Source organism: Lagenorhynchus albirostris, chromosome 18, assembly GCF_949774975.1.
Source record: "Lagenorhynchus albirostris chromosome 18, mLagAlb1.1, whole genome shotgun sequence".
Lineage (NCBI taxonomy): Eukaryota > Metazoa > Chordata > Mammalia > Artiodactyla > Delphinidae > Lagenorhynchus > Lagenorhynchus albirostris.
In genome coordinates, this window is record NC_083112.1 from 18,927,691 (window position 1) to 18,941,571 (window position 13,881).

The window sequence follows — 13,881 nt, forward strand, 5'->3', positions numbered from 1 at the left end:
CTGAAATAACACAACTGAAAGTACTACAGTAAGTCCCCTATACACGAACCTTCAAGTTGCAAACTTTCAAAGATGTGAATGTGAGTTTACACGTCCAATCATGTAAGTTAGTTCACGTGTCTGGCGTACACTGTCACCTGTGTTCATCCTCTACAAGTGGTTGTGCTTTGTGTACTTTACTGTACAGTACTGTATAGAGTACAGTAGTACAGTGTCTTTATTTCAAGGCCAGGATGTCTGGAAGCAAGCGTAAAAGTAGCAGTGACGTAGCTGGTACTACTGTACTTTTCAAGGTACTGTACTGTAAGATTAAAAATGTTTTCTTTATTTTTTTGTGTTTGTTTATTTTTTATGTATTATCTGTGTGAAAAGTATTATAAACCTTTTACAGTACAGTACTATGTAGCCAATTGTGTTAGTTGGGTACCTAGGCTAACTTTGCTGGACTTTATGAACAAATTGGACTTACGAACATGCTCTCGGAATGGAACTCATTCATATGTAGGGGACTTACTGTATAAAACCTACCTATTTAGGACAATGACTTCTGGAATAGTGGAGAAGGTTCTCTGCAGACCTGTTTCCTAATGTAATAACTACAATTGGTAAAACTATTTTTAAAAAACCATTTAAAGTCTCTGGAAATTTTCCTAAGGGCATACAACAAAAAAAGGAAATATTTCTTCAAGAAAATCTACTAAATCTTGGTAAGAACAATGACAGTCTATAGAATTCAAAGCAAAACTCATTTCCTCCTCCTCTCCAGCTCAGCATAACAAAGCTCTACTCCCAGCAGGTGTAGCCAAGACACAGGGCTCTTCTCTCTCCAGCTCCCAGCCTAGAACTATCTCTCTGGGAAGAGTAGGCTCCCAGCATTTCTCATCGCCCCCAGATCTGTGTTGCAGAAAGTCTATCCCAAGCAAGAGGAGCTGAGGTCTGGGGCTCCTGTCTTCCGCTTAGCCCCCACTCATAGGGTAAAGGTTTACTCCAGGCACAGAGCACATCAAAAATACTGACTTCTCTTGCCGAGCAGCTCATAGGACAGAGGTTCCAGCCAAGAAAGGCAATCTGGGAAGACCAGGGGCTATCACCTCTTCTCAGTGCCCTACTCTTAAAACAGAGGTATCACTCCAAGAGAAGAGACCACTGCCCCCATCCTGACCTCCCAAGCAGTGGCACAGAAGTGGTGCCTAGGGGAGAGGCAGGCCCTAAGAACACAGAGCCTTGAGCTCTCCCCAAGGGAACTCATTTGGAATGGAGTGTGGGGATGCTCAAGAATAAGAGAACTGTTGAAAGCAATACAGACTTTGGTGGAAGCAAGTAAGAGAAAGCCAACAGATCTTATGAGAGCAAAAAGCTAAATCTTAGATCATCTAGGAGAGAACCAGAGAAAGAAACAGCTAAGAATAGCTCTCCTAGTATCAAAATAAGCCTCAAGGCTAGCCTCAAATACTACTCCTGCAGAGGGATCCAAATTTAATTGGATTAGACTGTAAAGCAACTTGGGACCCAGAGCATTGTCAAAAACAATTAAGCAGGACTTCCCTGGTGGTGCAGTGGTTACGAATCCCCTTGCCAATGCAGGGGACATGGGTTCGAGCCCTGGTCCGGGAAGATCCCACATGCCGCGGAGCAACTAAGCCCGTGCGCCACCACTACGGAGCCTGTGCTCTAGAGCCCGCAAGCCACAACTATGAAAGCCCGCGCACCTAGAGCCTGTGCTCCACAACAAGAGAAACCACCGCAATGAGAAGCCTAGGCACTGCAGCAAAGAGTAGACCCCACTCGCTGCAACTAGAGAAAAGCCCGCATGCAGCCACGAAGACCCAAGGCAGCCAATAAATAAATAAATACATTTATTTAAAAAAAAAACAATAAAGCAATCAGTCGGCAAATAGTGAGAGGTAGCAACTAGGTGTGATATCAACAGAGGCAGTTAGCTTAAGAACAGGGAAAGGATAGCCAAGGAGAACCCAGCTAAAACCACTGTCAGCTCTGAGTGACTATGCACCTGTCCAAGGCTACACTAAGGAGCAAGATTAGAGGCTACACACTGTGGGAGAAAAAGACTTCATTGAGATAGTACAGCTAAGCCACTAAACAAATAACAAAGACAAAACAACAGCAGCAAGCCCCATGAGAGAAAAGAATCAGCTCCCAGCGTTACTACGATGTTATAAAAAATGTCTGGTTTTCAAAAATAAATATGAAATATGCAAAGAAGCAGGGAAATGTGACCTCTACATAGGGAAAAAAGCAGATAACAGTAATTTTATTTAAGAGAATCGAAGTGTCAGACTTAACAAAGACTTCAAAACAGCAATTATAAATATGTTCAAAGGACTAACGGAAATCATGCTTAAAGAAGAAAAAAAGGTACGCTGACAATGTCTCAACCAACAGAGGATTATCAATAAAAAGACAGAAATTACTTTAAAAGAACCAAAGGGCAATTTGAGTTGAAAAGTATAATAACCAAAATAAAAAATTCACTAGAGGGACTCAAAAGTAGATCTGAGCTGGCAGAACAAAAGAAGCACTAAGCTTGAAGACAGATCAAAAGAGATTATGTGGTTTAAAGAACAAAGAGATAAAGGAAGAAGAAAAATGAAGAGGCTCACAGAAGAGGCTCACCAAAAAATATATTGGTGTATTTTTTGGACACCAAAAGATACACGAATATATGTGTAATGGGAGTACCAGAAAAGAATGGAGAGAGAGAGAAAAAAAAAATTTTGTAAATGGCTGAAAACTCCCAAGTCTACACATCCAAGAAACAGAACCACCTCCAAGTTGAATAAATGTAAAGAGATTCACACCTAGATATATCATAGGATAAATGTTGAAAGACAAAGAGAAAATCCTGAAAGCAGCAAGAGAAAAATGATCCATCATATCCAAGGGAACACAATAACATTAACAGGTGACTTCTCAACAGAAGCAATGAAGATCAGAAGGCAGTGGGATTACATACTCAAAGAAAGAAAAAAATGTAAACTAAGACTCATATATACAGCAAAACTACCTTTCACAAGTGATGGTGAAATAGATAGTCTCAAACAAAAACAGAGAATGTGCAAACTCATCTTATAAAAAAATAGTAAAAGAAGTTCAGGCTGAAAACAAATGACCCAAGACAGTAATTCACATCCACATGAATAAACAAAGAGCACTGGTAAAGGTAATTATGTTATTACGAAAGATGGTATAATTACATATTTCTTCTCCTAATTGATATAAAATATAATTGCATAACACAATATGTATATATTGCATCCTTGGGCCTCTAACACATGAAATGTAATGTGTTTGACAACAGCAGCACAAAGAGGTGGGTAGGAGCAAAGCTGCATTGGAGCAAACACATGACACAAGATGATAAATCAAATCCATGGAAACAAATGAAGAGAAGACGAAATGATATATAATAAAGTTAATATAACAAACTCTATATACACTTGCTCTCCTTTATACTGTCAACTACTTTAAAAGACATACAACCCAAATGACTATAAGTAGATGAATGGATAAATAAAATGTGATGTAGGCATACAATGGAATATTATTCCATAATAAATAGTAATGAAGTATTGAAACATGCTACAACATGGATGAACCATGAAAACATGCTAAGCGAAAGAAGCCAGTCACAAAAAATATGTAGATCAAAAATTTACACAGAGAAAACTACTATCTTATATAAAAAAAGCAGATGGTAATCAAGAGGGAATTTTTATAATTATAGAAAATATGTTTAATGTCAGATGCGTTGTTTTATATCATTTTGTAATTTAATGTAACTCAGAATAGAATGTTATCATACAGTAAAGATAATAACATACAATATAAATCTATGCTGTCTAATATGTTAACCACAAGCTCCTATGGCTACTGAACACCTGAAGTGTTTTTGGTTGGTACAAATGAAGTTGTGCTGTAAATGTAAATTACATACCAAAGTATTAAAAAAAATACTTAGTATGAGAAAAAGAATGTAAAACTTCTCTATTGGTTTCATGTTTTCCTGTTGAAATATAATTTACCTAACATAAAATTCATCATTTTAAATTGTATAAATTCAGTAGTTTTTAGTATATTCACTTTGTTATGTAATCATCACCGTTATCTAAAATTTCCATCACCCCAAAAAGAAACCCCACATCTTTTAACAGATACCCCTCATTCCCTTCACTTCCCATTCCCTAGTAATCACTAACCTATCTTCCATCTCATGGATATGACTGTTCTGGACATATCATAAAATGAAATATGTGGCCTTTTGTGTCTGGTATCTTTCACTTAGCTTAATGTTTTCAAGGTTCATCCATATTGTAGCATGTAGCAGAACTTTATTCCCTTTTATGGCTGAACAATATTCTACCATATGGATAGATCACATTTTGTTTATCCATTCATCAGCTGATGGACATTCAGGGTGTTTCCACTTTTTGGCTATTATAAATAATGCTGCCATGAACACCTGTATACAAATTTATGTGTTGAAATTTGATATTCTGGGATATATGAGTTAAATAAAATGTTAAAATTAATTTCACTTGTTTCTTTTTACTTGTCATGCAGCTACTAGAATATTTAAAATATATGGCTTGGGTTTCCCTGGTGGCGCAGTGGTTAAGAATCTGCTTGCCAATGCAGGGGAGACAGGTTCGAGCCCTGTTCTGGAAAGATCCCACATGCCACGGAGCAACTAAGCCCGTGCACCACAACTACTGAGCCTGCACTCTAGAGCCCGCGAGCCACAACTACTGAAGCCCACGTGCCTAGAGCCCGTGCTCCGCAACAAGAGAAGCCACCGCAATGAGAAGCACGTGCAGCACAACTAAGAGTAGCTGCTGCTCGCTGCAACTAGAGAAAGCCCACGTGCAGCAATGAAGACCCAACAGAGCCAAAAATAATAAATATATATATATATATGGCTTGCATTTTTATATTTCTATGTGACAGCATTAATGTAGTTAATAATAACTTTAAAAGCTACTGTTTATTTAGCATTTAGTATGTGCTAGGAGGTGAGCTAACCAGTAACATTATCTTACAATTACTCTGCAAGGAGAGCATTATTAGCTATATTTTACAGATTCAAATTGAGGTTTAAAGACGTTAAGTATGTTTCCCTAGCTCACACAGTCAATGAATGACAAAATTATTAATATCTAGATCTGTTTAGCTTTTTAAAAGTTATCATAATCACTACAGCACATTGCCATATATACACATATAGTCTACCCTGAAATAAATAGGCTTTAGTATCACAGTTAATCTTCCCAACTGCTCTTCAAAAGAAGGTACATATAAGATAGAAGAAATCTTATTGATCTACTTCAAGGCCAATATACACTAAATTATCTCATATAACTAGTCAATAAAAATTCCAAATCTCTTTTGCAAAGGCCTGAGTGACCTTTTAAAGGCCAAATCTGACTATGTCACTCTCTAGCTTAAAATCAATAACTTTCCATCTCCTGCTGGGTAAAGTCCAAGCTCACTATCAGTCTAATTCCCTCCTACCTTTTAGCAATTAGCAATATCAAAATACTTTACAGTACTGCTCTGGCTTTGCACACATGCTAATCACTCTGCCTAGGATACTCAGTCCCAGTCTCCACATATTTTGCTTGCTGAGTTTCTATCTATCCTTTAAACCCTACTCAGACATTGCCTTCTTCTATAGTTTTTTCACCCCATAATTATTCTTCTTACCTTTAAATATACACAGTATTTTGCCCACTACATAATTTCTACTTCTTATAAATAATCCTCTACAGTAGCGCATCAAATGATTATTGCACTTATTTTTATTAAAAGATAGAATTTATTTATTTACTATAAGCTAATTGATGATCATAGTAGCATAAGATTTTACATCCCTAGCATCTAACACATAGCGGGTACTAACAGTCACTTCATTAATGCTTGTTGTAGTTTCTTAATTTATGTGGAATAAAACAGCTGATAGGCTGAAGTTTCTTAAAGGATATTCCACAAAAAAACTACTTCTTCTAAACCACCATGGAGAATACAGGTCATAGCTCAGTAGTATAAGTCACATACACCTTCCAGTGCCAACATGCTTTCTTTTTCTAAACATAGTATCACCATTAGGAAGAATTCTAAATTTAGGTCACCTTTCCATTCAGAGCTACAAGTCTTCTGGCAGAGAAGGCCAAAGTGGAAACTAGCTTTAAGTTTGTTAAAAAAAAAAATGAGAACCATGAGTAAAACAAGTAATTTTGGAAGAAACATTCAGAATGAATATGATTGGACAAATAAGAAAGTTAAGAATATTAAGGGGACAGGGCTTCCCTGGTGGCGCAGTGGTTGAGAGTCCGCCTGCCGATGCAGGGAACACGGGTTCGTGCCCCGGTCCGGGAGGGTCCCACATGCCGCGGAGCGGCTGGGCCCGTGAGCCATGGCCGCTGAGCCTGCGCGTCCCGAGCCTGTGCTCCGCAACGGGAGAGGCCACAGCAGTGAGAGGCCCGCGTACCGCAAAAAAAAAGAATATTAAGGGGACAAATCTAAGGTGTAATACTTAATAACTTTACTAAGAATGTAACAGTTCCCAGATGGAAACTAATCATGAACAATGATACGAAAAAGCAGGGTGTAACCCTAATAAAATTTGTACTTTACCTTTCTAATTTGCTGTAGAGTGCACACAACACATTATACTTCTTCAACAGTCTTGACATAACATTATCAACTTTGATACTGGTATCGATTTCTTTTAGTAAGTCAAAAAATTTATAGACACTACAAAGGAAAGAATAGAAAAAAGTGAATCCATAACTTTAAAAATTCATTTTGTTTCATTTTCAAAGCATAGACATTTCAATTCAAAACACGTTAGCTCTACACCAAATCACTATTATATATCCTTTAGAAGGAACTTAGATTTTGCATTTTACTAGAATTTAAAGAGGAAAAAAATCAACTAGTCTTCAACCTATACCACTATATCTATACATCTATGCCTACATCTACTTATCATCAAGAACACAGAAAAAAAACATAAGGGTTATAACAGACATATACATATATTTATTTCTATATCTATCTATATGTTTTAAAATCACAAGTTCCCATCCATTTACCCAATTCCAACACAAAAACTACAGGGTTCCTTCCAGTGTTTCCCTTTCCACATTCATAACTCTTCTTTGACAGTGAGAAACCTGTGACCCACTTATCTTTAATTTACTCATTTAATCAATCCCCCTATATAAGTACCAAGCTACCCACTCCTCCACATGGGCACCCTCTTCTCCTGCTCAGACTGACTCCCCCCATCCTGGACTGCCCTCCCGCCTCCACATGGACACCATCCTCACCCTAGTAGGGCTCTGACTCCTCACCCCAGACTGCCCTTACCCCACATGTGCCATGACTCCCTATACCAGCTGCCCGCACACCCTGCTTGGTCTCTGACATTGCACAGCAAGCAGCCCATGTCAAGAAGCCCCAGGCCCCTGGTGGATGACCTTCTCATCCCACTGTGGCTCTGGCATCCTCCTCTGGGCACCACAGTGCTCCCCACCACAGATGCACACACCTACTTTCTTCAGCCCACCAGCGGTTTTAGGACTGAATTGTTGGGGAAGGGAAAAGGGAAACTGATTAAAAATTTTAAGTTGTTTAAATAATAACTTTAAATCATTGTTTATTGTTTTCTATAAAAATTAACCTATTTGAAATATCAATACATACATTTTTGACTTCTGAAAAATAGGGCGCTACAGATAGCAATCATCAACTGCACCTCACATACTCACTTCTAATCAAGTTTGTCTAAGGAGTTATACCAAAGCAGCTAACTGAACTACAGGGTAGTCACTAGACCCATCCATAGGCTGTCTAGCAACCAGTGAGTTACAGGCTTCATTCTAAAAAGAGGGCTGTACCACTCAGACATTTATCTTGGGAACTGGAAAAATAAAAGCCTCAGCTAATCAGCAGAGGGCACAGAACACAAAAGAAGGTTATGAAAAGTTCCACTGATATAGAGGGGATTGGGGCAGCCATGACAAGCTTTGTGGGAAAGCAAATAAAGGAGGAATAGAAATGATACAGAGTAGATAATCATGATGCTGCTTAGAAAAGAAAAAGAATGGGGACTTCCCTGGTGGCGCAGTGGTTTAAGAATCCACCTGCCAATGCAGGGGACACGGGTTCAAGCCTCGGTCCAGGAAGATCCCACACGCCACGGAGCAACCAAGCCCACACGCCACAACTACTGAAGCCCGCACATCTAGAGACCGTGCTCCACAACAAGAGAAGCCACAGCAATGAGACGCCCGCACACTGCAATGAAGAGTAGCCCCTGCTAGATGCAACTAGAGAAAGCCCACACGCAGCAATGAAGACTCAGCGCAACCAAAAATAAATAGATAAATAAAAATCGATCCTTTAAAAAAAGAAAAAGAATGGAGCTAACCTGCTGAGAAAAAGAAATCAAACTTAGAATGGCATTTATTCAGGAACCACTCTCAATTGCAGTTTTGAGATATATGGCAATACCTATCCATGGAGCACCATGAAAACTGTGAATTGTTACTAAAAAGCCTTCTTTTTCTAGGGGTAACTTAAGTGGGTCTCTATTCCTTCTGTAGTCCTCCTCTGAAGGAAAGAAGTGAAGGCAGGAAGGTGAGAGGAAGGCAGGCAGACAGACATAAAAAGCCATAATTAAAACACACAGATCTGTAGATAACTACATATTCTAGGAGCAGTGCTCCATGGATTGATAATGGTCCATAAACTGTTTACCAGTCCACAATTAAGTACAGAAATTGGGGGTAAACACTTAAAAGCTTTTATGGCAATTTGACACTAATTTTAATGCCTGCTGAATCCAATAATAAAAAATTTAGTCCTGTGTTTAGTATGATTTTTGTTTCATTTTTCTAGTAATTAATTTATATTACTTATTTTTAAAACATCAGTCTATGACATACTGGGAAGAAAAGAAACTAGCCCTTCACCAGAGTACTTTTAAGAAGCAGTGGTTTAGATAACATTCCTGGATAGTTATCAGAACACTGAGAGATGCCCTAAGAAAAAGTTGTACCAAATACATTACTATAATTATTATAGTGATATTATTTATGATATGCCCATTTTATAAATCAGAGTTACTCTATGAATACTCAGAGAAAAAGTTTAGGAAAATCTTTTCCGGGAAAATTCTTTCACCTTATAGATAAAAGATGTAATAGACTTTCTCTGTCATATTTATTTGGCAGTCTATGGATAGCTATATAACACTGTATTGCAGTCATCTGTTTAATTTAAACTGGATGAGTTTCTTGAGGTCAGAGACTATATCTCACCTCTATATCATTAGAACCTAGTAGAGTAACACAGCGCCTAGCAGTTGGTAAGTTTTGTTTCCTTCCCCCTTTTTGTTTGGGGGGGTGGTGCGGGTAATAGGAGGAATCTACAGAAAAAAAGAGATCAAGACCTCATCAGCACCTATGGTGTTCCAGGCATTGACTCGAGAACTATTTACTTCTCTGCTCGTTATAAGTTATTTAATTCTCAAAATTCTATCAAGTAGTTAATAATTTTTATTTCGCAGGAAAGGAAAGGAACCCGAGACTTAATAAGGATAAGCAATCTGCTCCAAGTCATATACCTTGTAAAATAAACCCAGTCTATCTTAACCCAAACATTCATTCTCTTTCTGATCCTCAGAGGTCACGAAAACATATGCTGAATAAATGAATAAATCAACGTAAAATTTTACCTCTATATTTAGATTATTTTTCAGCTATATAAAAACTATTTTGATTTAGTGATTTTAGTTAATAAAGTTAAACTGTGAAATCTGTGAGAGGTAAACCAATTCATATTCAATAAGTTAAATATGAACATACAAGGCCTTTGTTTCCACATTTTATTTAGAGGTAATAAGAAAAAGCTACTAAAATATGCAACAATTTATCTCATTTACACAAAATACCAATTATGTCTAACTCTAGACGGTTTTATCCAAGAAAAAACATATACTACTATCTTTTTGGTAAAATTATTTACTGTTACATTTCATAAATATACTGCAAAAGAAATGACTGGAATTCCCAGAAGGCTTCTCTTGACTTACTGGAAACAGTAAACTCCTCTTATTAGGCTTAGAAACTCAATACAGACTTTAATTAAGTAATTACAGGGACAAGTATTATAATAGATACTCAACTGAACATACAGTCTCAAAACATATATAATTATAATATCTATTATATTAAATAATCTTAAACTTTAATAAATCAACTAAATTCCTTTAAGATAGACTCATACTACTTTTACAAAGGTTTTAATATATAAGTCTACTTCATAAATCTTTGCTTTTTTTGTCCATTTTATCAACAGCTACAATTAAGAAAGTTTACAGATAGTGAGAGACACAATGGAAATTTTCCCAGGACAGAAACTGCTACATTTTTAAGAAAGTGCGGCAAAAATACACCTTCATTAAGGGCTCTAATGGAGAACAGGAGTTTACTGGTTGACCTAAGTTTTCTACGTTTTATTTAATTTTAGCATTTTCCACTAATTCCCTAAAGTCTATTAAAATGATAGTTCAGAAATAGTTTTCTTTAATGGCAGAGGCCTATATTAATATAAGAAATTTTACCTGGTTTCAATGTTTTTCTGCAGCTCAGTGAAAGTGAACGGCATCTCATCTAGGTCAACTGCTGCAATAAAGATACAGATTCCCCATAGTTCCTTTTTCTTTTGAACATAACCTTCCTGGAAACAAAACAAGACAAAACAAAACAAAACAAAAAGGTTCAAATATTTCATTAAATCATTCACACACTGGATACTGTGCTAAAACTGTATTATATGCAACTTTTTTCTTATTCAGCATAACAAAATTAATTTGTTACTAAATCTTTATGAGGTCATATACTTGAGAGCATTTAATTCTACACTAGTAACAAACAAACTAGTTACAAAATTAGTAACTAAATTTTATACTATAAGGCAAAAAAATTACTAGAAAGGTCAAAAAGTTAAATTACAACTTTCTATAAAAAATCTAGGGGCCAGTCAGTTCTCTGAAGTAAATATTTTCATTTTTTAGTATTCCAATGTCATCAAAGCCAAGTTGAAAGATTTTAGGCTCCATAAAATGGACTCCAAAATTTTTTTTCTTCTAATTCACTTGTTCTTTTATCAATCTATTGATTCAAGTCTTTTTTTTAATTTTTAAATTATTTTTATTTTTGGCTGCCTTGGGTCTTTGTTGCTGCGCGTGGGCTTTCTCTAGCTGCGGAGAGCGGGGGCTACTCTTTGTTGGGGTGCTCGGTCTTCTCATTGCAGTGGCTTCTCTTGTTGCGGAGCATGGGCTCTAGGGCACGCAGGCTTCAGCTGTGGCACATGGGCTTAGTTACTCTGCAGCATGCGGGATCTTCCCGGACCAGGGCTTGAACCCGTGTCCCCTGCATTGGCAGGTGGATTCTTAACCACTGTGCCACCACGGAAGTCCTGATTCAAGTATTTTTTAACCTTATGAAATTCATATCTCTCAGTGCCCTAATTGCCTTCCTTGTAAAATGGAAATACATATTTCACTTTGTAAGAATTAAATGAGATTATATATATAAAGTCCTTAGATCTGGCATATAACTAATATTCAATGAATGATGGCTACCACTATCATTAGAATATTTTTTCATTATCACTAGAATACTTTTTATCCCGAAAAACACATATCCCTATTTAAATATGTAAGTTTTATAGGTAAAATTTGGATTATATTAAATTGAAAACAAAAGAAATACCAAATAATCTGATGTTCTATCAAACAGCTGGAACTGCTTATTACTCTTAACTGGAGATTACAATGGAGCTGAAAAGTATGTGATGCAATTTTATATCGTTCTGAAATCTCAATTATATAAAAGCTTTAGAAAAAAGTATTATTCTAGATTATCAAAATTGATGGATAATATGAAGCTTATCACTATCCAACTCTAAACTTTTCCTTAATTTTAGCTACTTGGGAAATAAATATTTTAAAACTTATATTACAACTATACACCCACTAGAATTGTTAAAATTAAAAAGACTAACAATATCAAAGGTTGATAAGGATGTAAAGCAATGGAACACTCAAACATTACTGATGAAAACGTAAAATGGTACAACCATTTTTGAAAAGAAGTTTGGCAAGTTCTTATAAAGTTATATACCTGCCATAACACTTAGCAATTCCACCCCTAGATATTTATACCCAAGAGAAGTGGAAACTTGGTACCTGAATGTTAACAGCAGCTTCATTCATAAAAACCAAAAACTCAAACAACCCAATATCCAAAAACAGGTGAAGAGATAAACTGTGGTATATCCATTCAATGGAATGTTATTCAACAATAAAAAGGAAAAGTATAAATACACACAACATAGATAAATCTCAGTTATTACACAGAGGAAAGAAAGCCAAATACAGAAGTGTACATGCTGTGTACACTTTGATTTCTACAAAATTCTAGAAAAGGCAAAACTAATCTTTAATGTCAGAAAGTAGATCAGTGGCTGCCTGGGGACAGGAGTGGATGTGTGTTGGGGAATGATGACAAAAGAGAATGAGACAACTTTCTGGAGTAATAAAAAATTTTTAGATCTCAATGGTTAAATAACATTTGCCAAAACCTATTGAACTCTTCACTTAAAACTGGTTGATTTAGTGTATATAAATTATACTTCAATAAATTTGACATTGAAACTAGACTACATACTTACTATTTCTGAAACTGAACAACAAAGTATATATTGCTTGACTGTTATAATGACTATTAAGTATGTTTTAATAAAATGAACATAAACTCTTTTATATATATATATATACACTTATAAATATTTACATTACTATGGTCAATTTCTCAGGAACTACTAAGATGTAAAAGGTTGGTTGTCTCTATAATAAACAATTTCCAAACTACCATGATTTTTAAATTTTTATGCTTAATTCTTATCATGATTTTGGTTTGCTTCTTTGCTCAGGCTATCACCTGTTGAACCCAACTTCTCTCAATGTGTCTTCTTTCAGCAACTCCAATCTTTTTTTTACTCTTTTAAAGTTGGGAAATGAAGTATTAAGCTTGTTAAAACTGAGTATGTACTTTATTCATTTTTTTTAAATAGCAAATTTTATTAGGACATAGCAAATTTTATTAGGACATAGCAAATACGATTCAACACAAGCTCATTTGAAATGATAAAATGCCTAAATAAAATGTTGTATACATAGGTTCTGACTTTTAAGGACCTGAGGAACTTTCCTATAAGCAAAATGTGTGACCTTTATTTCAGATGATTTATAAATCTTGTTGTTTTTGTTGTTGATATTGTTGATGTTCTAGCTGCATCCCAATTAACTATATGTATAGATAAAGTGTTCTTTCTTCTTCATACACAGTTATCTATGGAAGAAAAATAAATGTTCCTTCTAAACTTGAGAATATTAAATATTTTAATCACCTACATTTGATTTAGTTCTTTAGAGGGAACCATATTACAGATGAGATCAATGTTATAAAACCAAATGATTCATGCACAAATATTTTTGTTAATCTATGTGAAGAAAATAATCAGTTTCCAATTAAGAGAGTCCTAGAAGTAGAATTTCTACATTAAAGTATTTAAGATTCTAGATATAGAATTATATATAGAGATAGAGATAGATATGGAAAGGGCTTGCATTTTAGTTGTAACCTATAACATCCACTTGGTCTGATCTTATATCTGGATGCCACCAAAATTTGCCAGAGGGAAAAAATTTACAAAGCCATGAAGATGAGAATCAACTACAAGATCCTACTCTATAATCATTCTGTTCACTTTTTAAAATAGTAGATTATA

The 13,881-nt window shown here is 35.8% G+C and overlaps 1 protein-coding gene across 7 annotated transcripts in view; it reads right to left on the reverse strand.

Moving 5' to 3' along the window:
- RB1 (RB transcriptional corepressor 1) overlaps positions 1–13,881 on the reverse strand; it is a 146,893-nt gene that overhangs the window by 105,450 nt on the left and 27,562 nt on the right. For all 7 annotated transcript variants that reach the window (XR_009536812.1, XM_060129348.1, XM_060129347.1 and 4 more), the window contains exons 3-4: positions 10,649–10,764; positions 6,652–6,771 (exon numbers count right to left, since the gene is read on the reverse strand). Coding sequence is in view for 6 of the 7 variants with exons in the window: in XM_060129348.1 (XP_059985331.1) it covers positions 6,652–6,771; positions 10,649–10,764 (236 nt within the window). In the remaining variant the exon portion in view is untranslated. The remainder of the gene's footprint in view (positions 1–6,651; positions 6,772–10,648; positions 10,765–13,881) is intronic.